Source organism: Microcaecilia unicolor, chromosome 5 (assembly GCF_901765095.1).
Source record: "Microcaecilia unicolor chromosome 5, aMicUni1.1, whole genome shotgun sequence".
NCBI lineage: Eukaryota > Metazoa > Chordata > Amphibia > Gymnophiona > Siphonopidae > Microcaecilia > Microcaecilia unicolor.
The window spans coordinates 362,521,334-362,547,012 of record NC_044035.1 but is presented as its reverse complement, the minus strand read 5'-3'; the positions used below and the strand labels follow the sequence as shown (position 1 = coordinate 362,547,012).

General features: G+C 42.5%; 1 protein-coding gene across 1 annotated transcript in view; it reads left to right on the top strand.

The window, feature by feature from the left end:
* Window positions 1–25,679, top strand: part of DHX38 (DEAH-box helicase 38) — a 144,788-nt gene that overhangs the window by 70,803 nt on the left and 48,306 nt on the right. The window contains exons 17-21 of the mRNA XM_030204672.1: window positions 4,664–4,780; window positions 9,710–9,817; window positions 18,323–18,435; window positions 18,672–18,880; window positions 23,585–23,739. Coding sequence (XP_030060532.1) covers window positions 4,664–4,780; window positions 9,710–9,817; window positions 18,323–18,435; window positions 18,672–18,880; window positions 23,585–23,739 — 702 coding nt within the window. The remainder of the gene's footprint in view (window positions 1–4,663; window positions 4,781–9,709; window positions 9,818–18,322; window positions 18,436–18,671; window positions 18,881–23,584; window positions 23,740–25,679) is intronic.

Sequence of the window (25,679 nt, the reverse complement as noted above, 5' to 3'; positions counted from 1 at the left end):
TACGACTCTTCCTGAACCCTTTAGATGCCATGTGGAGACACTCAACTCCAACAGCAACAAGCCAAGACTGCAAATGTCAACAAAATGCCACAGAGGCTCTGAAAAAAGGCTAGAGCTGGTGATGGAATACAATGCAATTGGATTAGCCTCAACCATGTAAGAAGGCACACAGTCATCCAAGGAAAGTGTCCAGAAAGTGGTATGAGAGAAACTTAGAGTGGGGAGCACCTCTTGTAGTAAACAGGGGAGAGTAGGAGACAAAAGATAACCGGGCACAGTTTTACCCAGGCCTCCAGCAAGGAAGCTCCAAAAAAGGCGGCACTGCAGAAAGTCTGAGCCTGCCACAAAACAAAAGGACCGAGGTGGGGGGGGGGGGGGGCATAGCAGCCAGCACCACTGTCACTCTACCAAGTGCATACTCCAGCACAGTCCTACAGCTTAGCCCTGTAGAAGAAATTAGCAAAAGAAGATGCTCAATATGTATTGGATCCATCCATTTCTCTCTCCTACAGCAATGGCTAAACACAAGGAAGCTCTCTCCCCTCCAAGCACATACCACCTTCTGGGAAATTATAGACCGGTGAGCCTGACGTTGGTGCCGGGCAAAATGGTAGAGACTATTATAAACAACAAAGTTAGAGAGCATGTATATAAGCATGGATTAATGAAACAAAGCCAACCTGGATTTAGTGGAGGGCAATCTTGTCTAACCAGTCTACTACATTTCTTTGAAGGGGTGAATAAACATGTGGATAAAGGTTAGCCAGTTGATATTGTGTATCTGGATTTTCAAAAAGCATTTGACAGAGTACCTCATGAAAGACTCCTGAGGAAATTAGAAAGTTATGGGATAAGAGTTAATAAGTACATAAGTAATGCCACACTGGGAAAAGACAAAAGGTCCATCGAGGCCAGCATCCTGTCCACGACAGCGGCCAATCCAGGCCAAGGGCACCTGGCGAGCTTCCCAAACGTACAAACATTCTATACATGTTATTCCTGGAATTGTGGATTTTTCCCAAGTCCATTTAGTAGTGGTTTATGGACTTGTCCTTTAGGAAAACATCTAACCCCTTTTTAAACTCTGCCAAGCTAACCGTCTTCACCACGTTCTCCGGCAACGAATTATATGTTGGGTGAAGAAAAATTTTCTACGATTTGTTTTAAGTTTACTACACTGTAGTTTCATCGTATGCTCCCTAGTCCTAGTATTTTTGGAAAGTGTGAACAGACGCTTCACATCCACCTGTTCCACTCCACTCATTATTTTATATACCTCTATCATGTCTCCCCTCAGCCGTCTCTTCTCCAAGCTGAAAAGCCCTAGCCTCCTTAGTCTTTCTTCATAGGGAACTCATCCCATCCCAGCTATCATTTTAGTTGCCCTTCGCTGCACCGTTTCCAATTCTACTATATCTTTCTTGAGATGCGGTGACCAGAATTGAACACAATACTCAAGGTGCGGTCGCACCATGGAGCGATACAACGGCATTATAACATCCTCACACCTGTTTTCCATACCTTTCCTAATAATACCCCACATTCTATTCGCTTTCCTAGCCGCAGCAGCATACAGAGCAGAAGGTTTAAGTATATTATCGACTACGATACCCAGATCCCTTTCTTGGTCCGTAACTCCTAATGTGGAACCTTGCATGACGTAGCTATAATTCGGGTTCTTTTTTCCCCACATGCATCACCTTGCACTTGCTCACATTAAACGTCATCTGCCATTTAGTCGCCCAGTCTCGTAAGGTCCTCTTGTAATTTTTCACAATCCAGTCGCGAGTTAACAACTTTGAATAACTTTGTGTCATCAGCAAATTTAATTACCTCGCTAGTTACTCCCATTTCTAAATCATTTATAAATATATTCAAAAGCAGCGGTCCTAGCACAGACCTCCGAGGAACCCCACTAACTACCCTTCTCCATTGTGAATACTGCCCATTTAACCCCACTCTCTGTTTCCTATCCTTCAACCACAATAGGACATTTTCTCCTATCTCATGACCCTCCAATTTCCTCTGTAAATTCATGAGGTACCTTGTCAAACGTCTTTTGAAAATCCAGATACACGATATCAACCGGCTCCCCTTTGTCCACTTGCTTGTTTATTCCTTCACAAAATGCCTGATAGTGGTAGTTGCAATGCTCCGCAAGTGGGGCATATATAGCTTCTTCTACCTTGATGACTGGTTAATCAAGGCAGCCTCCCAAGAGTCAGCTCCCAAGAGTCAGCACAGTCCTCAATTCTATCTGCCATGCATCTCCTGGAGCTCCTTGGCTTTATGATAAATGACCTCAAATCACATCTTCAGCCAGTTCAAACCTTACAGTTCATTGTTGCTCTCCTCGGCACTGCTCAAGGTCGAGCCTTCCTCTCTCAACCAAGGGCAGACAACATAATGCATCTTTCTGCTCAGATTTCTGCATCGACTGGAAGTATCTGCTCGTTATATGCTCTGCCTACTTGATCACATGGCTTCAACAGTCTATGTAACACTATTGGCTTGGCTTCATTTCCAAATATCTCAGTGGTCTCAAGCCATGGGAATGCTGTCAGTGCATATTTGAGTTAATCCACAGCTATGCCACTCTCTACAGTGGTGGATGGTTCCCTAGAATCTCACCTGGGGACTTCCTTTTCTGACCCTTCCACATCACAGTCCTCACCATGGATGCTTCCATGGGGTGCTCATGTTGATGGTCTCGATACGCAGGGTTCTTGGTCCCTCAAGAGAAATGACATCATATCAATCTGCTGGAATTATAAGTGGTCTGGAATGCCCTCAAAACTTTCTAAGACTGCATCCTTGATCTGATAGTTCTCATTTGCACAGACCAGGTTGTAATGTATTTCCTGAACAAACAAGGAGAAACAGGTTCTTACTATCTCTGTCGACAAACAATCCAAATATGGACTTGGGCAGCTTCTATAAGAGCTGTTTATCTAGCTGGCAAGCAGAATGTTGTTGCAGACAAATTGAGCAGATTTCTTCAGCCTTACGAATGGTCCCTCATCATGCCTGTGGCTCATCAGATATTCCAGCAGTGGGGGACCTCAACGATAGACCTTTTCGCTTCTCTTCAGAATAACAAACTTCCCCACTTTTGTACCAGAATTTAAGTTCCCAGCTGTGTAGCCTCAGATGCCTTCCTGCTCCTTTGGAGAACAGATCTTCTATTCGCCTTTCCCCCACTGCCCCTCATTGAGAAAACTTGTCTTGAGCTATGTGGAGACCATGGGACCATAATCCTAATTGTTCCCTACTGGCAACAACAAATTTGGTTCCCTCTTCTAGAGTTATTGTCCAAGGAACCATTGAGGTTAGATCCTTTTCTGACCCTAATAACACAGAATGAGTTTCCCTTGGTAGCGTGGGATCTCAATGTCATCCTCACAGCTCTCATGAAACCTCCATTTGAACTACTCCATTCCTGTTCTCTGAAGCTCCTTGCATATAAAGTATTCATATTAGCACTTCTGCCAGAAGAGTAAGCGAACTTCAAGCCCTTGTGGCAGACCCACCTTACATCAGGTTCTTCCACGACAGAGTTGTTCTCTGAACCCACCACAAATTCCCCCCTAAAGTGGTATTGGAGTTCCACCTCAATTAGTTCATCATACTTCGTGTCTTCTTCCCTAAGCTACAGTCTCATCCTGGAGAAGCAGCACTGCATGTCTTAAGCTACAAGCGTGTTCTAGTGTATTATCTGGAGATTACAAAACCTCATAGTAAATCTTTTTGTATCTTTCAACCCTAACAGATTAGGGTTTCTCATCGCCAAATACACTATCACAGTCAGCCAGCCTGTCAGCCAAGACGTATCTCCTACACGTATGCTCATGCTGAGCTTGACCCTTCATGGCTGTGTCAATGCTTACAGTGTGAGAACCATGCCAGCTTTGGTATCCCATTTCTGCTCTGCCTCCATTGAAGAAATTTGCAAGATGGCAACTTGGTAGTCTATCCACACCTTCACTGCTTGTTGTCTGGATTAGCACTCTAGGCGGGATAGCTGGTTTAGACAAGCAGTCCTGCAAAAAATTCTTTTACTACTTGAATGTCAAATCCACCATTCAGCCCCTTTTTACCTCCAGACTCACTGTCTCCTTAGTTGCCAAGTTCATTATTATATTGTGAATCTGGCAACTAGCGAGTCCCACATGTCAGAATATCATGCCTGCTTGTCCTCGGAAAAAGCAAAGTTATCTACCTATAGCAGGTGTTCTACAAGGACAGAAGGCGTATATTCTCACATCTCTTCTGCCTCCCCTTGGAGTTGTCTTCTTAACTTTAGTATTATACTGCTGGTCCTAGTTTTGAGCATTGGATGGAAAGGCACCCATGCATGTGCATGGTGAGGCGCTGTCTCAGAGTTTTAAAGTGACAGTGCACTATGGCAGTGTCAGCACAGGGCTCTGTGGATGACATCACCCATGTGTGAGAATATATGCCTGCTGTCCTCAGAGAACACCTGCTACAGGTAAGTAACTTTGCTTTATATTTTGCTGTTTTTAACATTGATGTGTTTTTGTGGTCTGTTGAACAGTGTGATCAGACCACAGAGTTTTTAAAATAGCATTTGGCTGCCAAAATGAATGGGTCCTGGTTTCCTTTTCATTCCCTGTATCCTATTATTTGCCCTTTGTATCGTCAGGTGAGCTCCGATCAAATTGTGGAAAGGTTGGAAGAGCTGGAGAATGCCCCGGCGTTGGCAGTGCTACCTATCTACTCTCAATTGCCCTCTGACCTTCAGGCTAAAATTTTCCAAAAGGTGAGAGAAGAATATTATCTGATCCACTATCTTGTTCTCAAAACAAAAAATTTGCTCTGGTGTAATGTAGGTAGAAGTAGCAAAGTTTGGATATAAGAGGAGGAGAGGAAGATTGGATGAAGTGAGAGGTTTTAGTAGTGAAGAAAAGAGAGAAAATGAAGCTGAAAGAACATAAGAATAGCCATGCTGAGTCAGACCAGTGTCCATCTAGCCCAATCCAGGTCACAAGTGCCTGCCAGCACTGCTCCCTCTAAGCTGAGCGGGAGTCTTTTAACTGCAAGTGCTACCAGTGGGGGTGGGGGGGGGGGGTGCTTCAATACCAGTGGAGGAGTGGCCTAGTGGTTAGGGTGGTGGACTTTGGTCCTGGGGAACTGAGGAACTGAGTTTGATTCCCGGCCCAGGCAGCTCCTTGTGACTCTGGGCAAGTCACGTAACCCTCCATTGCCTGCCGCACTGAGCCTGCCATGAGTGGGAAAAAGTGCGGGGTACAAATTAAAAAAAAAAAAAAAAAATATTGTGTTTTTATCTCTAGAGATAGGTAGGTTCCCTGGACTCCGGCAGAACTTTCCTGTCCTTGCTATTGCTAAGTTTCCAAGTTTATGTAAAATATATATGATATGATATATATCATTCAAACAAAATAGGCAGTTGACATAAATGGAAAAGATAGGAAGAAGAAAAAGAGGAGAGAAGAACAAAGAAAGGGGAACTGCAGATCAACAAACGTTCCTAAAGGTGCCAGTCTAGGCCGCACGAACCGGGGACGGCAGAGGGGAAGAATCAGACACCAGAAGGAAGTAATCCCAAGCAAAGCAGTTTCCGTGCTATGACCTTTCTGGAACTCTGATTGGGATGTAGAATTGCAGCTCTATCCAAAAATTCCCCTAACTGAGCAAGAACTATTGATTCCCTAACTTCCCTAAGAAAGGCAGGTTTGCTATAGGACAGTAATTGGTGACATCCTTATCCTTAAACAGCTTCAGTTTAGGAAAATAGTGATTCTCTTCTGGTTTTGAGGTACCAGGGCCTGTCTCTAGGCTCTCAACAATCATATGTATAAAAGGTAGAAACAGGGTGGAAAACCATTTAATAAGCCCCGACACCATGGGATCAAATGGGGCCATGGTAGTCTTAATAGTACTTAGATTGTTTTCTAGAAGAGCCTTAGAGGGCAAGACAAAGGTAGAGAGAGAACCAGCCAAATTTTCAATTGCATTCTTGACTCATAAACCAATGAGCGTCTGAGGAGATGTTTGACTGGGAAGAGGGTACACCTAGCCCCTGCCACTGTATAGAAAATAATGTCTCCCCAAAGCACAGTTTTCAAAGCATTCCAATAGAGTTGTGAATCATTCACATGCTGGGTGTTAAAAGTAGAATATTCATCCCATTTTTTGTTCAAATAGGCCTGGAAATCCAAATCCTGATAGAGGATGGGAAATGCCAGCCCACTCCAGGACTGTAAAAAAAATCCCTCTCCAGATCTATCCAAACCAGGGATCAGAGATGGACACAAGACCAATCTTTGCACTCACCACCATGGAAAACAGAGATTGTGAAACTAATATGTAATCTATTCGTGACATGGTTCCATGTATAATCTTTCGCAGTAGGGTGTAACAACCTCCACTGGTCTACCAAACCTAGGGAGGCACAAAGATGAGGCAACCCCTTACTTGGGCCCAACCACAGGTGGGCTGCTTGGAATGTTCTATCCATTTGGGGATCATAAACTTGATTAAAGTCTCCTGCAATAAACAGTAGGATAGAGACATCTGTCATAGCAGAAGCTATCAACTTTTTAAATTATTAGGTACATAATAACCAACAAATTAAAATCTTGCCCCTGTGCCATTATCCTTTATGTTAAAAATCTACCATATGAGTCTTTAGTAACCAACTTGACATGGCATTGTAAGTTTTTCCAGATCAACACTGCTACTTCTCCACGTCTACATGTAGTAGACAGATACAAAATTTCCCTCATCCAACTCCTACACAGTTTCTGATGTATCTGATGTGTCAAACGAGTTTCCTGAAGGCATGCAATGTCAGCTTTATAATGTTAATATTTCTGAACAGTTTATCAGAGAGGAAACACCAGAAGCATTCCAAGATGAGATTCTTGTTGTGCCTGGGGACGTTCAGACAGTAAGGAAAGAGGGAAGGTAAATAAATTATAACACATGTGGTGACCAGCCTCTACCTGGAACAGGACAAAGACAAACCCAAGGCATAAATGTCATAAATAAATCTAAGAATCCAAAAATAAACCAAAATAGAAGTCCACCACAGAGAAGCATTGGGTGTGAGGGAGGGAAACTCTGCAAACCAACATATCTTATCAACAAGGAGACACTTTATGTCTTTATCAACTACGTTAAAGATACCCACCCAGAATTAACAGCAAACCCACAAAGCCGGCTTCAGAGGTCACACACCTGTGCTTCGAGTTTACCCAATCCATCCCAGTGCTTAGTCCAGAATTCCCAGACTAAGATAGGTCCAACAATTCAATATAACAATCAAAGTAAACATCTAAATAAGTTATGATAGGTATATAACACGTGAAAGTTTCTGACACAGATTTTTAAAGGTTATACTCAAAGTCAATCGTACAGAAATCAAGTTAATCCCGAGGGATGTAACTCTTGAACAAACTCTTGGGCTTCCAAAATTTTGTAGAATGATTTCCAGGTTCCTTTGTGATAGACTTCTAAAAGTGCAGGATATAAAAACATGAACCGCTTTTTATGTGCTGCTAAAGTATTGCACAACAGATTAAATAACGTTTTTCAGTGAACACAGCGCTGCGTACGTCTAGTAGCGCTATAGAAATAAGTAGTAGTAGAAGTCTTAAAAAATATGGACTGGAACACTATCATAACTGAGTGTATTTCGCTTCGATTTATATAGTCTTAAAATTTCAACTTTATGGATATAGTCGTGAAACTTGGCAATTACAGTACAAGGATGGGTGTCTCCAACAGATTTTTTTGCCCAGTCAATATATATGCCTTTTCTTGCTGTAAAGGGCTCATGCCCTCGTGTAATGGTAGCTTAGAGGCCAACCAGTGTTCCAACACAGGCACCAATTGTTGATCTGAAATAATTTCTGGAATGCCCAAAAATTGCAGGTTTCCTTGTTGGAACTGATTTTCTAGGTCCTCTAATTTCTCAGTATGTGTGCACACCAAGGCTTGCAAAAAGCATCCATCAGACTGCAACTTATTTGTATCATGCTCAACACCAGAGATTCAGTGTTCAAGTTCTGTAGTACACTGCTTGATATCAGATGTTAACTGCTCCAAATGAGTGATTTGCTGAGATAATTGATGGAACCATGGCTCAAGTGCCTGCACCATAGTATTGGTTAGCTCTGACAAGGCTCCCTTGGTAAACTGACTCACCATCCCATTCGGGCTGTCCGCCATCTTGGAGTCAGCAGGCTGTTCTGGAGAAGAGCCAGAACTTTAACTAAGTTAGATGTAAGCAGTCAGATGGTGCTGCCCTAAAAGCTCTGGAATGACTGGATCACTTATAGCTGCTATTACATCAGGGTGTGATGAGTTGGTTGGTTGGAGGAGTTTTAATCAATTTGTGAACTCATAAGCTTCCTGGGGATTGATGTTGGGGCTCTGGTATGAGTGATTTGCTTAACTCGGGGCCCTGTTTACTAAGCCATGCTGTAGATGTGCAAACTTTGTAGCGTGCGCTAACAGTAGGGACACCAGTAGGAATATAATGGGTGTCTCAGCACGTGCTAAAGAGTTTGAGCGCCTACAGCATGGCTTAGTAAAGGGGGGTCCTCACTGTTTCACAATTTGTATATGATTTGTTGGTTTAATTTGTAATTTTATTGTTTTACATATGTGTTCAATGTTTATGACGACACTGCTAAATATTTTTGTAAGTGTTTTTATTGGATGGACAATTTTTGTTGTTTAAAACCATTTTTTATTGCCCAAAATGCATGCTGTAATTAAGCATGATTAATCACGCAATCAAAATTCAATCACGCAATTAATCGCGAATGGGCTTGCTAATCGTTCCCCACCCCTAAGTTTTTTTTCATTTTTTTAATGTATGGTTTTTATGCGTTTATGTATGTAGATGCTCTTGACTCCTGAAGCAGGCTTATCATTGCCGAAACACGGGACTGTGTCAAGTCTATTATATCTAGTCTTTGGCAATAAAGCTTTTATTCATCCATCTTTGGTGTCCTGCCTGGATTGGTTGCCCTACGTCCCTTCCCTAATTCTTCGGACACAACTCAAAAATAAAGCAAACGTTTTGAATAGAAGGTTACAGTTTATTGAATTTGTTATACTGCTTAACTTTTTACAAAAAAAAAAAAAGACCCCAGTGTTGTACAATATTAAAAACGCATAAAACACCAACAAAGAACTACAATAGTCCAGTGGGAAAGATAGACACACATATACCACTCATATCAATAAAAATAAATCAGATAACAGGTGTGAAACCTGTTAAATTTAGGAGAGAAGTGAAAGATTAATTGAATTGAGTGAAAGTGGAGCAAGAGGGACATGAGAAGGGAGATTTCATGTTGTGAATGGACAGACTGAATATTGTATGTTTCTTTGTTTTGGGGTCTTGTTCTCTGAGAAATGAAATCAGCAGAAGGAAGAACTACGTTCAGTATGAGTCTTGCCTCTGAAAGTGATACTAAAGTCTTGATGTGAAAGAATGGGAGAAATGTGAGGAGGAAGGGATCCACCACTTAGTTGTCAGATTGAGGGCAAAGCCATGCTGTTTTTCTGCCTACCAGGGTGGAAGTTTATTTGGAAGAGGGTGCAGAAATGGTGGCATGAGGATTTTGTGGAAGCAGTCAGATGTAGTGCACCCCTGTCTGAGTTTGAGAGTAAATATTTTCCATGTTGCGTAATTAACTTTCTTGTCTTTCAGGCGCCAGATGGCATCAGAAAGTGTGTTGTAGCTACTAATATTGCTGAGACATCGCTCACTGTGGATGGTATCATGTTTGTCATCGACTCTGGTTACTGTAAATTGAAGGTAAAGTGCTCTGTCCTCCAGCCCCCGGCTGCTAGTTCCCTTGTTCTTAATAAATAGCTCTATGCACACACATAGTTCATCAAAAGTCCCCAGAGTTCAGCCAGTACCTTCAAAGGGGATCTTCTTCTTTCAGCTGCCAGGTCTCCAGCTCCTCTCTCTTCTCTTTCCTTTCCAAAACTCAGGTAGGTATAAGATGGATGATTAGCTTATCCACCCCTTTAGGCTCTTCCCCCTAATTCCAGGTAGGACTCAGCCCATAACAACTTACACCTGTTTCCAGCCCAGGACTCCCCTTGGTCCTAGCAACTTCCACTTGGACATTCCCCTACTGGCTCCCTCTAGTGACACATCCTGGACATTTCCCCCCATTTCTATGGGAACAGCGCCATCTAGTGGCCTACCCAGGACAGGACAGCCCCTTACTCTTCACAATGTTCTCTGCGGGATTCTGGTTCCAGAGTTCTTACAGGCTGATTCCGCCCAGGCTCAGACTTCATCTTGGGTGGAGCATTCTTTGGTTGCGCCTCTAGATATTTGTAAGACTGCTGTCTGGTCTTGTCTGCATTTCTTTACCAGGCATTACCATTTGTATGTACATGCTCGGCAGGATGTGTTTCTGGATTCTGTCTAGGGTTGGTCCGCGAGTTTTCTTCCTCTTATGGTCTGGTCGTTGGGGTTGTGAGAGGGAGTTGCAGAATGGAATAATGTATTTACCTTCTCAAAAACATGAAAAAAAGTTCCAATCATGGAACAATAATGCATGGTGGCACATAGGCAGTTCTGTTGGGGACTGCCTCTGTTCCTTCGGATGCCCATGAGTTCCATAAAGTGTTCTGCCTGGTGAGGGCGACCTAGTCGGGGCATTGGTCCTTGTTTCCGGCTGTTCCTCAGCTGCACTGGAGGTCTTCATCAGCCTTGGCAGCGGCATGGCAGAAAGCAGGGGGTTTGGTCAATGGCTCGTCTTTTCTCTGCCCATTGGTGGTCTCCTCTTGCAGCTCGATCTTGTTCTGTTGGCTCTTTTGATTGTAAGCTCCTTCGAGCAGGGACTGTCCTTTGTTAAACTGTACAGCGCTGCGTAACCCTAGTAGTGCTCTAGAAATGTTAAGTAGTAGTAGTAGACTGAATTTGAAGGGACTGCACAGCCCACATATATTGTGTCTTGAAGTTCATTGTGTTCTCAGTCTCCATCTGCTGGTAAAAATGCATTAACCCATCTGTTCCAGTCTAAAGGGACTAAAGGAAAACAAATTAGCAGGTAAGAACTAACGTCTCCTTTCTTGCGTGCACATAAGAATAGCTATAATGTGTCAAACCAGTGGTTCATCTAGCCCAGTATCATACGTCCAACAGTGACTAATCCAGGTCACAAGTACCTGACAGAATCCCAGATAGTAGCAAAATTCATGCTATTGATCCCAGGCACAAGCAGTGTCTTCCCCATGTCTTTCTCAATTTCAGGCTATGGACGTTTCCTCCAGGAACTTGTCCAAACCTTTTTATTTTATGTAATTTTATTTATAACAATTTAATTTTACAAGCACTAAAATAACTTGCCAGAAATAGAGAAAATAACACACAAGAATTATTTCAATCAGGTAATTCTATACTCTTTTGTTGGAAACATACTTATTGTCCAATATTAGTGGAAATAATACAACTGATTTCATTTTTTCTCTTTTAAAACCAGAAATTATTTAACAATACAAAAACTTGAGTCTCTGATCCAATTCCCACTGTCCAAACCTTTTTTTAAACCCATATAACACTATCCGCTGATACCACATCCTCTGGCAACGAGTTTCAGAGCCAGGGCCGCCGAGAGACCAATCTGGGGCGAGGTAAACAATCATGAGAGCCCCCCCCCCCCTCCCCATCCACGGGTTATCGCGTTAACTCTGCAAGCCATGGGTCCTTCTTCCTGCTGTGTTCCCTCCTGCCTTTGTAGAAATAGAAGTACTTCACATAGGAAGTGGCTGGCAGAGCAGAGTTAACACAATAACCCGGCACACAGGAGCAGAAGACCAATCCAGCCTTCTGCCTGTGCCTGTCATCGGAAGCTAAGAAAGTGACTTTTTTATTGCTGGCGCCGGACCCCCCCCTCCCCCCCATCTCGGCAGCTGTGTCCAGAGCTTAACTATTCATTGAGTGAAAAAGTATTTCCTCCTGTTCGTTTTAAAAGTAGTACCATGCGACTTCCTTGAGTGTCCTTTGTACTTTTTGAAAGAGTAAAAAATTAATTTACGTTTACCCATTCTACACCACTAAGTATTTTGTAGACTTCTTTCCTATCTCCCCTCAGCCAACTCCTTTTCATCCTGAAGAGTCCTAACCTCTTAAGCTTTTCCTCATATTAGAGGAGTTCCATCCCCTTAATCATTTTGGCCATCCTAATTCTGCTTTAAGATATGGTGACCAGATTTGCACACAGTACTCAAAGTGAGGTTGCACCATGATGAGATACAGAGACATTATAATATTCTTTATCTTATTTTCTATCCCTTTACTAATAATTCCTAGCACCCTGTTTGCTTTTTTGGCCGCCGCAACACACTGTGTAGAAGATTTCAGTGTATTGTCTACAAAAACACCTAGATGCTTTTCTTGGGTGCTGATCCTTAGGGTTGAACCTAGTATCAAATAACTAGGATTTGGATTATTCTTCCCAATGCACATCACTTTGCATTTGTCCACATTGAAGTTCATCTGCCATTTGGATGCCCAGTCTTCCAATTTCTTAAGGTCTTCCTGCAATTTTTCACAATCCGCATGTATTTTAACAACTTTGAATAGTTTCGTGTCATTGCAAATTTAATCACCTCATTCATCATTCCAATGTCCAGTTCATTAATAAATACTAGTAATGAAGGCCGGTTTCTGGCAGCAATGAAACTGGCGCTAGCAAGGTCCTCTGATGCCCGACAGGCCCCGCCCATCCCGCGGACGTGCACGTCGGCCTCCCCTCCAAAATCGGCAACTTCCCTCTACTACCTTCCCCTCCTCTTACCGGGGTCCCAGCCGCAGCGGCAGAACTGAAGGGCAAGGTAGTTCTGAGATTCTGCTGCCTTCCGTTGTGTTCGCTATAAGCTCTGTGCCCTGACTGTCTGGTCCCACCCTCATTTGCTGTTGGGCGGGACCAGAGAGTCAGGGCACAGAGCTCATAGCGAAGACAACGGAAGGCAGCAGAATTTGCGAGCTACCTTGCCCCTCAGTTCATGCGCCGGGACCCCGGTAAGAGGAAGGGAGGGTAGCAGATGGGGGCTAGCGATTTTGGAGGGGGGCGACTGTGCACGTAGGGGGATGGGCGGGGCCTATGTTGGGGAGGGGAGGGCCGTTGCGCGGGTGTCGTTTTTGGAGGGGGGTGACGTGCAGGGGCATCTCTGAGAGTAAGACAGGGGGCGTTGGATTTTGGAGGGGGGGCGACGCGTAGGTAGTGTCGTTGTTGCTTCATTTACACTGTATGGGAATGACGGCTGCGTTGGGGAGTTGAAAGAGAGATGACAGAATGGGCTTCCTACCTTCGTGTACTTGTGTTCATTATGAACCGCCCTCGACGTCATAACGTTGTGACATGAGGACGGGGCACAGATAGATGGTTACTAAAAGTGGTTACAGAGCTTCGAACTTACGAACCCTGAAGCCACAAAGTGAGCCTTAGAACATTGAGGTTGCTTTTTATGTGCAGATGGGGCGTGGCTGAGGGGGGGTTGTAAGGTAGTGTCGATGTTGCTTCGTTTACACTGTATGGGAATGACGGCTGCGTTGGGGAGTTGAAAGAGAGATGACAGAATGGGCTTCCTACCTTCGTGTACTTGTGTTCATTATGAACCGCCCTCGACGTCATAACGTTGTGACATGAGGACGGGGCACAGATAGATGGTTACTAAAAGTGGTTACAGAGCTTCGAACTTACGAACCCTGAAGCCACAAAGTGAGCCTTAGAACATTGAGGTTGCTTTTTATGTGCAGATGGGGCGTGGCTGAGGGGGGGTTGTAAGCATTTATAGGATGAATAACTCTTCTGGGCAAAGCTACCCAATGAGTAATTCCCAGGTTCCGTTTACAGGAGTCTGGCTAAACTAACTTCCTAGCTCTGTCCAGGGGTTATATATTATAAAGGAACCTGGCTGTTCTGGGCCTACACCAGAACTTTTCTTCTGTTAGAGAGAACTGGAATAAAAGTAAAGTCACTGCTATGAAATATATTAATTTATTATATAGGTAAGAAAATAGAATAATACACCCTACACTACAGCTCAGCTGTACAATTGTAGCTCCCTTATGCTGATAAGCAACTGTAGAATGTATTGTCTAACAAAAACACTGATATCACTGGTTACTAGGTTATTACACAATCCTGATTAGTAATACTGACTAGGTCATGAAGTAATACAGTTAGCAGCACATCTTCCTGATCACAAAGTTCTGACTAACCCGCCTTTGCTGAGGTAAGAACCGACTAGCTAATCCCCGACTATAGGAAATAAATCTCTGTAATCCTCACCGAGCTGACTCTAGGTGGTCTCTCAGATGAAGTGGACACAGGTTTTTCCCTTTAGACTCCAGCTGTTTTCCACAGCGAGTCCCCGTCTTAGGAAACAACACAGGCTCTCTGCAGCATGCAGGATTACAGTCTCTCTGGCCGGTAGAGCTGAACCAACAGGTACTTTCTTCAGATGGTCAGTTCACAAGGTTGTGGACCACTTCAGGTCTCGCTGGTCTTCTTTTCAGCTACCCTTCTTCCCGTAGAACCAGACAAATTCTCCCTTTCTTCTTTTCTTTCTTCTTCTGTCTGTCCTCTCTGTCCTTCTCATTCTGGTTTTCGCTCTCTGGCCCCTGATTCCCAGGTGACCAGACAGCAACCAATCAGGATCTTGTCCAGCTCCTTCCCTGAGCAAGAAAACCTTTTTTTTTTTTTTTTTGATCTTTCAGTTGTTACATTGTGGTATGTATTCCTGTCTCTCATCAGACTCGCTGGCACCATGGCCTTTACCCCCTGTAGCTCATCAAGGAGGTGCAAGGGTCAGGTAGCCCACTGCTTATCCTTGAGTTTTTTCCAGACCTGCCAGTTATTTACCACAAGCAGAGCTCTGCCACAAACAGAAAGTTGAATCTGCTTGGTCACTGAAGTGCAGGGTCTTAGTTCACAGACTCCATCTTGACATAGTTGTATACACAGGCTGAGAGCAGCAGAGTGAGGCTCACAGGGAAATAGCCCTACAGGGTCTATGAGTGAGGGTGATAGCCTAGCCTACGAACAGTAGGAGTTCAGTGCTTCACTGCCAGGGAGTGAGCTTCAGAACGTTTGAGGGGGGATTTTATTTATATAGATGTTATATAGCACTGGTCCTAGTGCAGATCCATGCAACAATCCACTGTTCACCCTCCTCCATTGAGAGATGGCCATTTAACCCGACCCTCTGTTTTCTATCCATCAACCAGTTTGTAATCCACAACAGAACTTTGCCTCCTGTCCCATGGGTTTTTAATTTTCTCAGAGTAAAGTGGTATGGTAGCTGTGTTAGTCCACTTTTAAAGGTAATAAATAGAAATAAAACAAAACAGAGATAAAAATTGAAGTGGAGGAGTGGCCTAGTGGTCAGAGTGGTGGACTTTGGTCCTGGGGAACTGGGTTCGATTCCCACTTCAGGCACAGGCAGCTCCTTGTGACTCTGGGTAAGTCACTTAACCCTCCATTGCCCCAGGTACAAATAAGTACCTATATATAATATGTAAGCCGCATTGAGCCTGCCATGAGTGGGAAAGTGCGGGGTACAAATGTAACAAAACAAAACCTTTTTTATTGGACTAACATAAGATCTGGACCATCGGTTGTTGTTAGACTGTCTGCTCAGTCGGGTCTTGGAATGGTTTCACTCATTTTTGTCCATTTTTCTTGTGCAAGATAAGGGAATTCGATCCATGGTTTGATATTAAAGTGTGGAGTCCCCCAGGTATCTTCCTCTCTTGAGTATTATTTAATCTATTTTTGGCTTCATTGATTGTTGATTCAGCAGTACCCTGTAGAGTTATGTGTTTATGTGGATGAAATTTTATTGGTATTCCCCCCTCCACACACCCCTGTAGATTGGACTTGATGCTTATTAGCAATTCTGGACAGGATTAAGAGCCATAGATTGATTTTGAACATAGAAAAGACCAAGGTTTATTAGTTATGCAGGGCGAGTAACTTTATGTGATTCATTTAGATACTTGGGAATAATCTTAGACTCTGCCATAAGATTCGAACAGCAGATCTCGGGTGTTGTATTCTGGATTTGCAGCTTTACGGATGTAATTATGGCAAGGTCATATTTTGATAGTGATTCTTTGCATATCTTTTTACATTCCTTTGTAATTAGAAATCAGATTATCAAACTTAGATTATAGGATTGTATTTAGGATTGCCCAGGTGTCTGTGGAAGAAATTAAGGACATTGGAAAATGTGGCCATTCGTCTTTTGGGGGTATAAGATTGAGGGAGTATGTTACTTCATTATTTGTTCAGTGTCATTGGTTACCAGTAGACTATATATATATTTTTTATAAGATTCTGATAATAGTAAATATGGTTTTGCATGAGGGTATGCCATCATATTTGGTTCTGATGATTGGTAATTATGTTCCTGGGAGATACTTGAGATTTGGTTCCTCTTTCTTATTGGCTCTCTGCAGTAACGCACGGGCATGCAGGGAAAGTGCTTTTTTTTTTTTTTTTTTTTATCAAACTCCTGGCATTATGGAACCAACTCCCTTTGGAGTTGAGGGGGAAAAATGGCTTTTGCATTTAAAAACTTTTTTTTTTTTTTTTGTTAGAAGGCATTTGGATTGGTTTGATGGAGGTTCTTGGGAAGACTTCAGATCAAAGGATTATTTGATTAATACATTATTTGTGTATTCTTAATTTGGTTTTTTTTAAATGCTAATTTTAGTATGAATGTGCGTTTGGAAGGTTTGGTTGGATGATTCTTTCCTGTTTTTATTGGTGTTCTTTTATGATATAAAGTATTGAATGTAAACCACTTTGGTTATTAGAAAGCTGGGTGTATCAAGATTCTTAAACTATTAAACTATTAGCTTAATACAATTTTTGATTAGCTTTCGAAGGTAACCCTTCTTCAGATCAGAAATTAGCAAATATATAAGTGAAACACAAAAGCATTCCAATGACAGTCTCACAGAAAGAGGGTGGGTTAGGTGAGAAATGGGGAGAGCTGGGTGGGTGAGAGACAGGGAGAGATGGATGGCTGATAAAAGGGTGAGAAAGCAGTATAGTTTTATGCAAAAAGTGTGAAGAAGGGTGCCAGATGCTAAAGACAAGACCTATTTACATAGACATAATATTAAACATCACAATACCAACCAGTTTACAAAACCAGAACATTGCATCAATGATCTTATGGTGAGAATACTAAAAGGAAATTTTAAGGCAATCTAGGAAAAAAGCCACAGTCAAAAGAAACAAACCATAATGAATATATGACCTGCCACTTGTGATTCAAAAAAGATATAGAGAGAACTTTTATTTATATAAATGAAACAATACTTACCAAAGATGAGCTTTTCAATGCTCACGCTGTAGGCCTAACATGACGGGCCACTAAAAAAGATGCCACCACTCCATTGCCCTTTAAAAAGGGGGAAAAATACCTTTGTTGACGTAATGATGTCAATAATTGACATTATGCAAATGAACCAAATGCTAGACTCAAAGAATTGAAGTTTTACTCAATTTATAACTACTATAAAACAAAACAAAACAAAAAAATAAATAAATGAAAAAGTGGAAAAATGGAAGAAATTTTTTTTTTTTTTTTAATTCAGCCATCAGAAGTTCTATTTAAACCACAGAGAGATCTAGCAATACAGACTGAATTATCTTTAGACGTCTCAGGGATGATTTACCTGCTATCCTGAGACATTTAGGAGACTGTGTACCACTTGGGTGTCAGGAGGTGAGACCCTGTAGAGCAATCTTTGGAAAGGGGAGGGGATTTTTAGCTTATCTTGTTTGTATTATACTTAATGGCTTTTGTGGCCTCAAGTTTGCACCTTGTTGAACATTCCTAGCCGCTTTAGCCTTTCCTCATAGGGAAGTCATCCCATCCCCTTTATCATTCTGTCACCCTTCTCTGTACCTTTTCTAATTCTGCTATATCTTTTTTGAGATGCGGTGACCAGAATTGCACACAGTATTCGGGGTGCGGTTGTACCATGGAACAATACAAAGGCATTTTAACATCTGGCCCCATCACTTACCTTTAATTTAGGTAACTCCTCACAATAACATAGGTAAAACCCATTAATATACTTAGCCCTGTGTGTTTGGGGGTGGTTAGGTCTACTTGCTCTTGGACTGCTGGAAAGAGATTTGTGTTCTCTATTACTAATGGTCTTTTATCTGCTTCTTCCTTTTTTTCTTTCACTTTCTTCTTTCTTTTTGCTTAACTTCATTTCTCTTGTTTCTTTCAACCCTTTCTTTCCGAAATCCCACTTAACTGTTCTCAGGTCTTCAATCCTAGAATAGGAATGGATGCTTTGCAGATTTATCCCATCAGTCAAGCCAACGCCAATCAGCGGTCAGGTCGAGCTGGCAGGACAGGTCCAGGGCAGTGCTTCAGGTATGAAATGCCCTTTTTTGCTTATGAGATGTCTGTTTTTCATTCCATCTAGCTCATAGCGGACAACTGTCTGCAAGAAAACCAAATCAGCCTTCACCCAAATTCTAGTATATTTCAATGACTGGAGGCCAGGGTGCTTGGAAGCCTTGTACAGTTGAGTATGGTGCTCCTTAGAGGGAGTGGTTTTGCTTTATGTAGCTTGTGTGCACTTAAGAGTCATTCTCTGCAACCCCTAGGCTGTACACACAAAGTGCCTACAAGAATGAATTGCTGTGCACTACTGTCCCGGAGATCCAGCGTACAAATCTGGCCAATGTGGTGCTGCTACTCAAGTCACTTGGTGTCCAGGACCTGCTGCAGTTCCACTTCATGGATCCACCCCCAGAGGACAACATGTTGAACTCTATGTACCAGCTTTGGATCCTGGGAGCTTTGGATAACACAGGTGAGGGAGGGTAGTAGGGGTAACGGGGGAAGGAGTGTCCCCTTTCTTTCTTGCCTTTGAAACAGAAGTAACCTTCTGGAGGTCTCCTGGGGGGGGGTGGGGGGGGTGAACGCTTGAGTAAATCTTTACTCCCCCAGGTAGAATTCCAGGCAATAAAATTCTGGCTACTAAGTAAGTATTAGACATAAAAAATGCTTATTCAAATTGTCAAAGAAGCCAATCAGTAATCATTGAAATAATAAGAAATAAACTCCCAATAGAGTATAATATGTAGCAAATAAAAACAGTTTTTCCCTGGGAGCTGTCAATATGTCCACCTGCTAGTGGACACACTGAGGCTCGCCATCCTCAGTTCTTTTTCCTCTTAAATACTTTTTTCTTCCTTTCTTCATTATCTTAATTATAATTACCTTTCCTACCTAATGAATATGCATCTTTCCAGAATATTCTGTTACCTGTTATGACGACTCATGTTCCAACACGCTCCATGAAATTCTATAATTTATTTCTTTTAAATTGACAGGGCCTGTCATGCACATAAGCATACGTTTTCATTAAGGGTAAAGTTACCATGTTACTGCCCCCACCCTCTTGCTAAGACTTCAATTTTAACATAGTAACATAGTAAATGACAGCAGATAAATGACCTGAACGGTCCATCCAGTCTGCCCTTTTTGATTATCTGGATACAGCAGATGTCCTTACTCATAGGAGTCTCAGTCTTAGTTCCTGACCAGCAACTTATCACGTTAGCATAGGCCAAATGTCAGACCACAGCCTTAGAAAGATATTTTTCAGAAAAAGCACATTATAGCTCTCTTGCAACTCTTAAGTCTGCTCCCAGCTCAAGAAAAGCAAAATAGCTAGAAATATGTATGGTTTGCACCTTTTCATGGCCTCTATGATATACAGGAGTAAGGGGTGTGATATCAAAGGCTGCTTCAGGGGAATGTGATATGTGCTGTGCATTAAGAGAGGTGGAGCAAGTCAAATAGAAACATGACAGCAGATAAAGGCCATAAGACCCATCCAGTCTGCCCATCCTCTGTAACCCCTAACTCTTCCTTTTCCTAAGTGATCCCACATGCTTATCTCATGCTGTCCTATCTAGCATGGGGGAACTAAGATGGGTAAAAACTGGAGGTAAGGAGCGAGAGGGGCAGAGCCGAATCATAAGTAATTGATGGGGGAAACTATTAAGATGGTTAACTCTCACCCCCCTACTAAGTAATATACTGGAGCAGGTGCAACATGGGTAATGTCCGTACTGAGAGTGATAAATGGAATGCCTAGTGCTTAATTTGGTGCATGACATGAGTAGCCAAAGAAGCAGATTACTGAGCAGACTGGCACAAGTAATGCCACGTTTGAGAGAACAGGAAGGGTCTGGGAAGCAGAATAACATGAGTACACTCGAGGTGAGGCAATAATATAGATATCGCCCATGATGAGCGAAAGGGCATGTCCCAAGTTATGACAGTGTCTTTATCACACATTATTTAGTGGAGAGATTTCTTGACTGGGGAAATACAGAGGTTTTACAACATGTACATTGATGTTTGATTTGAGCTTTCTTTCCTACCTTAAAAACATTTCTTCCTTACACTTTCCTCTGCGGTCACTAGTAGCCATAGACATAGTTTGTCTGCTTTGTTTGGCATCTGTTGGTCTCCCCCCGTCCCTGACAGTTTCATCCTCTCTTCAGTAGAGAGGTGTGGTAGCCGTGTTAGTCCACTTTTAAAGGTATAAGTTATGTCCAATAAAAAAGGTATCATCTTATTTTCTTTTTTATGTTTTATTTCTAGTGATCTTCTTCACAAACTCTCTAATATTAATGTCCCACCCCCCTCTCCCAGGTCTGCTGCTGCTGGTAACCTCAACTTTCTCAGCATGATAGGATATCATGTTTTCATACCTCTTTATGTCTTAATATATTCTTAATTGCCTTTGTTTATTTTTATTGTAATTTTGTTTGGATTTTTTTCCCATTTCTTATAGCCATTCCTTAATTAAATAACGAATGGCTATAAAAAATGAAAAAAAAAATCCAATCATTTCCTCTCCCCCGTTGACTTCTATGTTTTTCTTGTTACTCATTTTCTTCCATCACTTTGTTTAGATTTGTATTTTTCTTTATACTATCTGTACTCTTCCATTCTCTTCACTCTCTCCCCCCACCCCCATTCTCTCACACACATCTCTTGCTCCTGGCCTTCCCATTTATTTACTTTTCTCCACCTCTTTCTTACATCTCCCTCCCTCCTTGCATCTTTTCTCCACACCACCTTCTCCCTCCTTCCTTCTCTCTTCACTTCTAATCCTTCCAGTTCATCTCCTTTCTCACCCTTCTTTCATGGACAGATGATCAGAAGGAAACGCGGGCGCTAGAGGCTGTTAGCGCCATACTAGCATCTGTGTTTGCTACCGCCCCATGATCACAGCGCCCAAGTGCGTGAAACATGCTCGCAGGCTCTGAATGCAACTAGCATACAAATGCATGCTAAACAGGGCTTTTAGCACAAGTAGCATGCAAATGCGTGCTAAACCTATTCCTCCACAATGATCAGCGAGCAGCATGCCAAACATTGGCGTGCTGTCCACGTCAAACCCTACACCAGCTGGTGGTAAGAAAGCCCTTGATCCTGTTAAGTACATTTCCATCAATCCCAAAGTGGCCAAGCAGTCTCAGTAATATGTTGCGGTTTACCATGTCGAATATGCTCGACATGTCAAATTGGAGAAGTATGCTTTTACCTATAGCTATTTCTTGCTTGAATTTGACCAGGAGAGTAACTAGTACGATTTCAGTGCTTTGGTGGGAGCGGAATCCTGATTGTGAGTCGTGCAGTATTGAGAACTTGTCTAAATATTCCTTAAGCTGTTTAGTTACCAAGCTCTCCATCAGTTTTACTACTAGAGGGATAGATGCAACTAGTCGATAATTGGTGAGATCATTTTTTTTTTCTTGGTGTCTTTAGGTATTGGGGTAAGTAGGATGTTGCTATATTCCTTAGGGAAGGAGCCTTGTTGTAGCATGACGTTTAGGTAAGATGTGAGGTCTTCTATGAATCGGTTGGGGTTGTATTTAAGTAGGTGACTGGGGCATGTGTCCAGTTTGAAGTGGGTGTTGGTGAACCTATGGGTCTCTTGTGTGACTGATTCGGTGGTGAGTGGGTTGAATGTTGACCAGGTTCAGTCAGCTGGGTATCCGCCCGGGATTAGGTCCAGGTTGTCGAAGACGTTTTTGATATCGGTTTTATGATGAGGAAGGGTGCTGCGTAGTTTTGTTATTTTATCTTTAAAGTAGGTGGCCAGTTTGTCTGCAGGTGGGATGTCTGTGTTGGATGTGGTGACAGGGGTGGTGTCTAATAGCTTATTTACAAGTTGAAATAGTTTCTTGAGATCTTTGTTGTCCGGTCCTAGTTTGGTTTTGTAATAGGACCTTTTGGCTTGTCTAATTGCATATTTGTTTCCATGCATTGAGTGTGTGTTCGTCTTTTGCTTTTTTCCATGCTCGTTCTAGTTTTCTGATTTGTGTGTTGTTTTATTTTTTAATTCATCATTGTACCAAGGTATTGAGTTTTGTCTTCTTGATGTTCTTGTCTTTAAAGGTGCTATTTCGTTTAGTACGGTTCTGCATCTATCCTCCCATTGATTGAGGTAATGTGTGGAGTCAGATCTTGTTATCCAACCATTGTCATATATCTGTTGCCAGAATATTTGTGGATCTATTTGTCCTCTCATAGTGTAAGTTGTTTGTTCTGATGTGCGAGTTAATCCCTTTTTTCGCCAGTTTAGGGATAGGTTCAATTTGTAGTGGTCGGTCCAAGGTGTTTCTGACCATTTAAGTACATAAGTACTTGGGAAAAGACCAAGGGTCCATCGAGCCCAGCAACCTGTCCACGACAGCGGCCAATCCAGGCCAAGGGCACCTGGCAAGCTTCCCAAATGTACAAACACTCTAAACATGTTATTTGATGTTTGTTATTGCTAGGTTATGATCTGTGTACAGTTTGTGTGCTAGGAGGTCCAGTATGTGTCCCTTAGTGTGGGTAGTTTGTATTTGAGGCATTTGAGATCCCAGGACTGTAAGAATTCTTTACATTCACGTGCATTGGCGGAGTTGGGATTTTCTAGGTGAAGGTTTATGTCACCTAGTATTAGTGTGTTGCAGTTATTAACACAAGTGTTTGAGATGAAGTCCGTGAAGATTGGTTGGCTTTCATTCCAATTGCCGGGTGGTCTGTAGAACAAGATGCAATTCAACTGATCAATCGGAGATTTGTTTTGGATTCTGAATGAGACGATTTCTAGTTGGGGTGTTATGGACTCAGCGGTGGTTTCGGTAGTGAATTGTTCTCTATATATTAGTGCAATGCCTCCACCTCTCTTTTCCGATCTGGTCCAGTGGGTGATTTTATATCCTGGAGGGCATAGTTCGAGGATTATGGGGTCAATAACATGACGTTGTTGCATTTATCGCCTTTTTACTGCATGAGAAATGACTGGCTTCAATTAAACAAGGGTATCATGGTAAGAACTTGTATTTCTCGTTATGCATAGGGTTCACAAACTTTTTCAGCACTTTGTAAGATTAGATTATTAGTGGTACATTGCTATCCCATTCTGTATCAGTAATGGCTTTGGAGTCGTTAGGCCCCGGCTTTGTTCCGTAACCAGTTTGCGTACATATATCCCTTCTAGGTAGCTTGACGTCTACGGGGCGATTGATGGTGGAATTCCCCCTGGATCCGGCACTGTCCAAGATGGTGATTGTTTCCTGTGATATGGGCTGCAGCTGTGAGATCCTTGTCATTGTATCCATGCTTTCTGTGCCTGCTATCTTTTATAGACCAAAGGTGAGATGAATAAATATATATTTACATTGGTATTTATATTCTACTTGTCAATTGTGCAGTACAAGGCAGTATCAAATACTCATCGTAAAAAAATAAAAAACTATAAAATCAAAATTCTCACATAATCCCAGACTGTCTCCATGTTCCACAATCAGGGAGGTATTTACTATGCTTCAGCAAAATCATGCATTTTACTGCAGCAGTGTCTAACCTGTAGTACCTCATGTTAGTGACTTCTTTTGAAAAATACTAATTTGTTTACATCTCTCCAGACCAGTCCAGACATGGTGGTGGAGGGAAGGGAGAGATAGAAGTTGCAGGGGGAGAGAGATGTTAGATTTGGGATACAAGGGAGAGAATGGTGGAGAATGGGAGAGAGGGAATGATGTTAGATATGAGGGCGGAGGAGAGGGAAGGAGTGATGCTGCACAGGAGGGAGGAAGAAGGAGGGAGATGTTGGATCCAGGGGCAGAATGGAATAAGGGAGAGATGCTGGACTATGGGCAGAAGGGAAGAGAGAGGGAGAAATGCTGGGCCCTGGGGAAGGGGGCAAGAGAGAAGGGACAGGAAAATGCTGGGAGAGGGTGGAGGGTGAGAGAGGAGAGAGTGAACAGATGCTGGGCTAGAAGGTTGAAGGGAGGGAGACACTGGGATTGATGGAACCATGTGAGAAAGGTCAAGGTGGGTGGCAAGGAAATGAACGAGAGGAGGATAGTGATTACAGGGAGTAGATTGAAGATGGAAGGGAATGGAAGGCTGGGAAAGGAGTGAGATGGGGAATAGAGCTAGTGGATGAAAGAAGGGGATGGAAATCTGATATCTGAAAAGTAAAAAGAAAGAAGGGTTAAAAAGAGGGTGAAATTTGAATGGACAGAGCAGAACAGAAAAAAAGAGAGGAATGAGCTAAAATGGAAGATCAATATGTTAGAGGCAAATGTAGTGATGGAATGAGAGAGGAGAAAAGACAAATGAACAACAGCTACTTAAAGGAGAATTAGTAGAAAGACAGGAAGGTGTAAAAGAGAAACTGGAACAAACATGATGGAAAAATAAAATGACCAGACAACAAAGGTAGAAAAGGCAATTTATTTTGAATTTATTAACTGAAATTTGTTATCTTGAGAAATGTGCATAGTGGATGTCATTTTATTGTGTTCAGTAGAAAAGGAAATACATTTCTGTTTTTATTTCTCTGCTGTTGCAGTACATGCCGAGGTTCCCAGTTCAATTTTTGTCTTCATTTTTTTTATTTCTAATTTGTGATCCCTTGTTCTGTATTTGGTGAGGGTCTGTCAGTGTGATTGTAATGTCAGATGGGGAGATTGGAGGGGAGGCAGGGAGGTGAGGGAATTTGGGGGGGGGGGGGGTCTTCTTTATTTTCTTTCCTTGGCCCTAACACGTCTATCACCAGTCCTGACTCTTGCTGTCGCTAATGGGATTCCCCAAGCCCCATCAACTGAGGACCTCCTCTGAAGGCAGCCAGAATTCCCTACTACTAAGCTTGGCAGACGACAGCAACATCCTTGAGCCACCGATAACTAAGCATGAGTGGGGTGCTGGCATCGGTGGCTCAGAGTTGCTGCTGCAGCCTGCCAAGCTTGGTGAAAAGGAGTTCTGGCCGTTTATGGAGGAAGTCTTCAGCTGACAGAGTTTGGGGATCCTCATGAGCTAAAGTATATTTTGAGTTGGGAGGCTTTCCATGGACGGTGGGATTACTTAGCCACACAGTTGAAGTGATGTCTTGGTCTCTTAGCACAGCAAACTACAGAGTTGTCTTCGTATGCTCCTGCCTTCCCGCCACTGCATGTACTATATATTTATTAGAATCTTCCCTCACACTTCAGCTTTATTTTTTCCACAGTGCGATACAGCGACCCGTGTGCTTTCAGTTCTGTCAAATATTTATATTTATTTTATTTAGCCTTCGTATTTTTATTTAA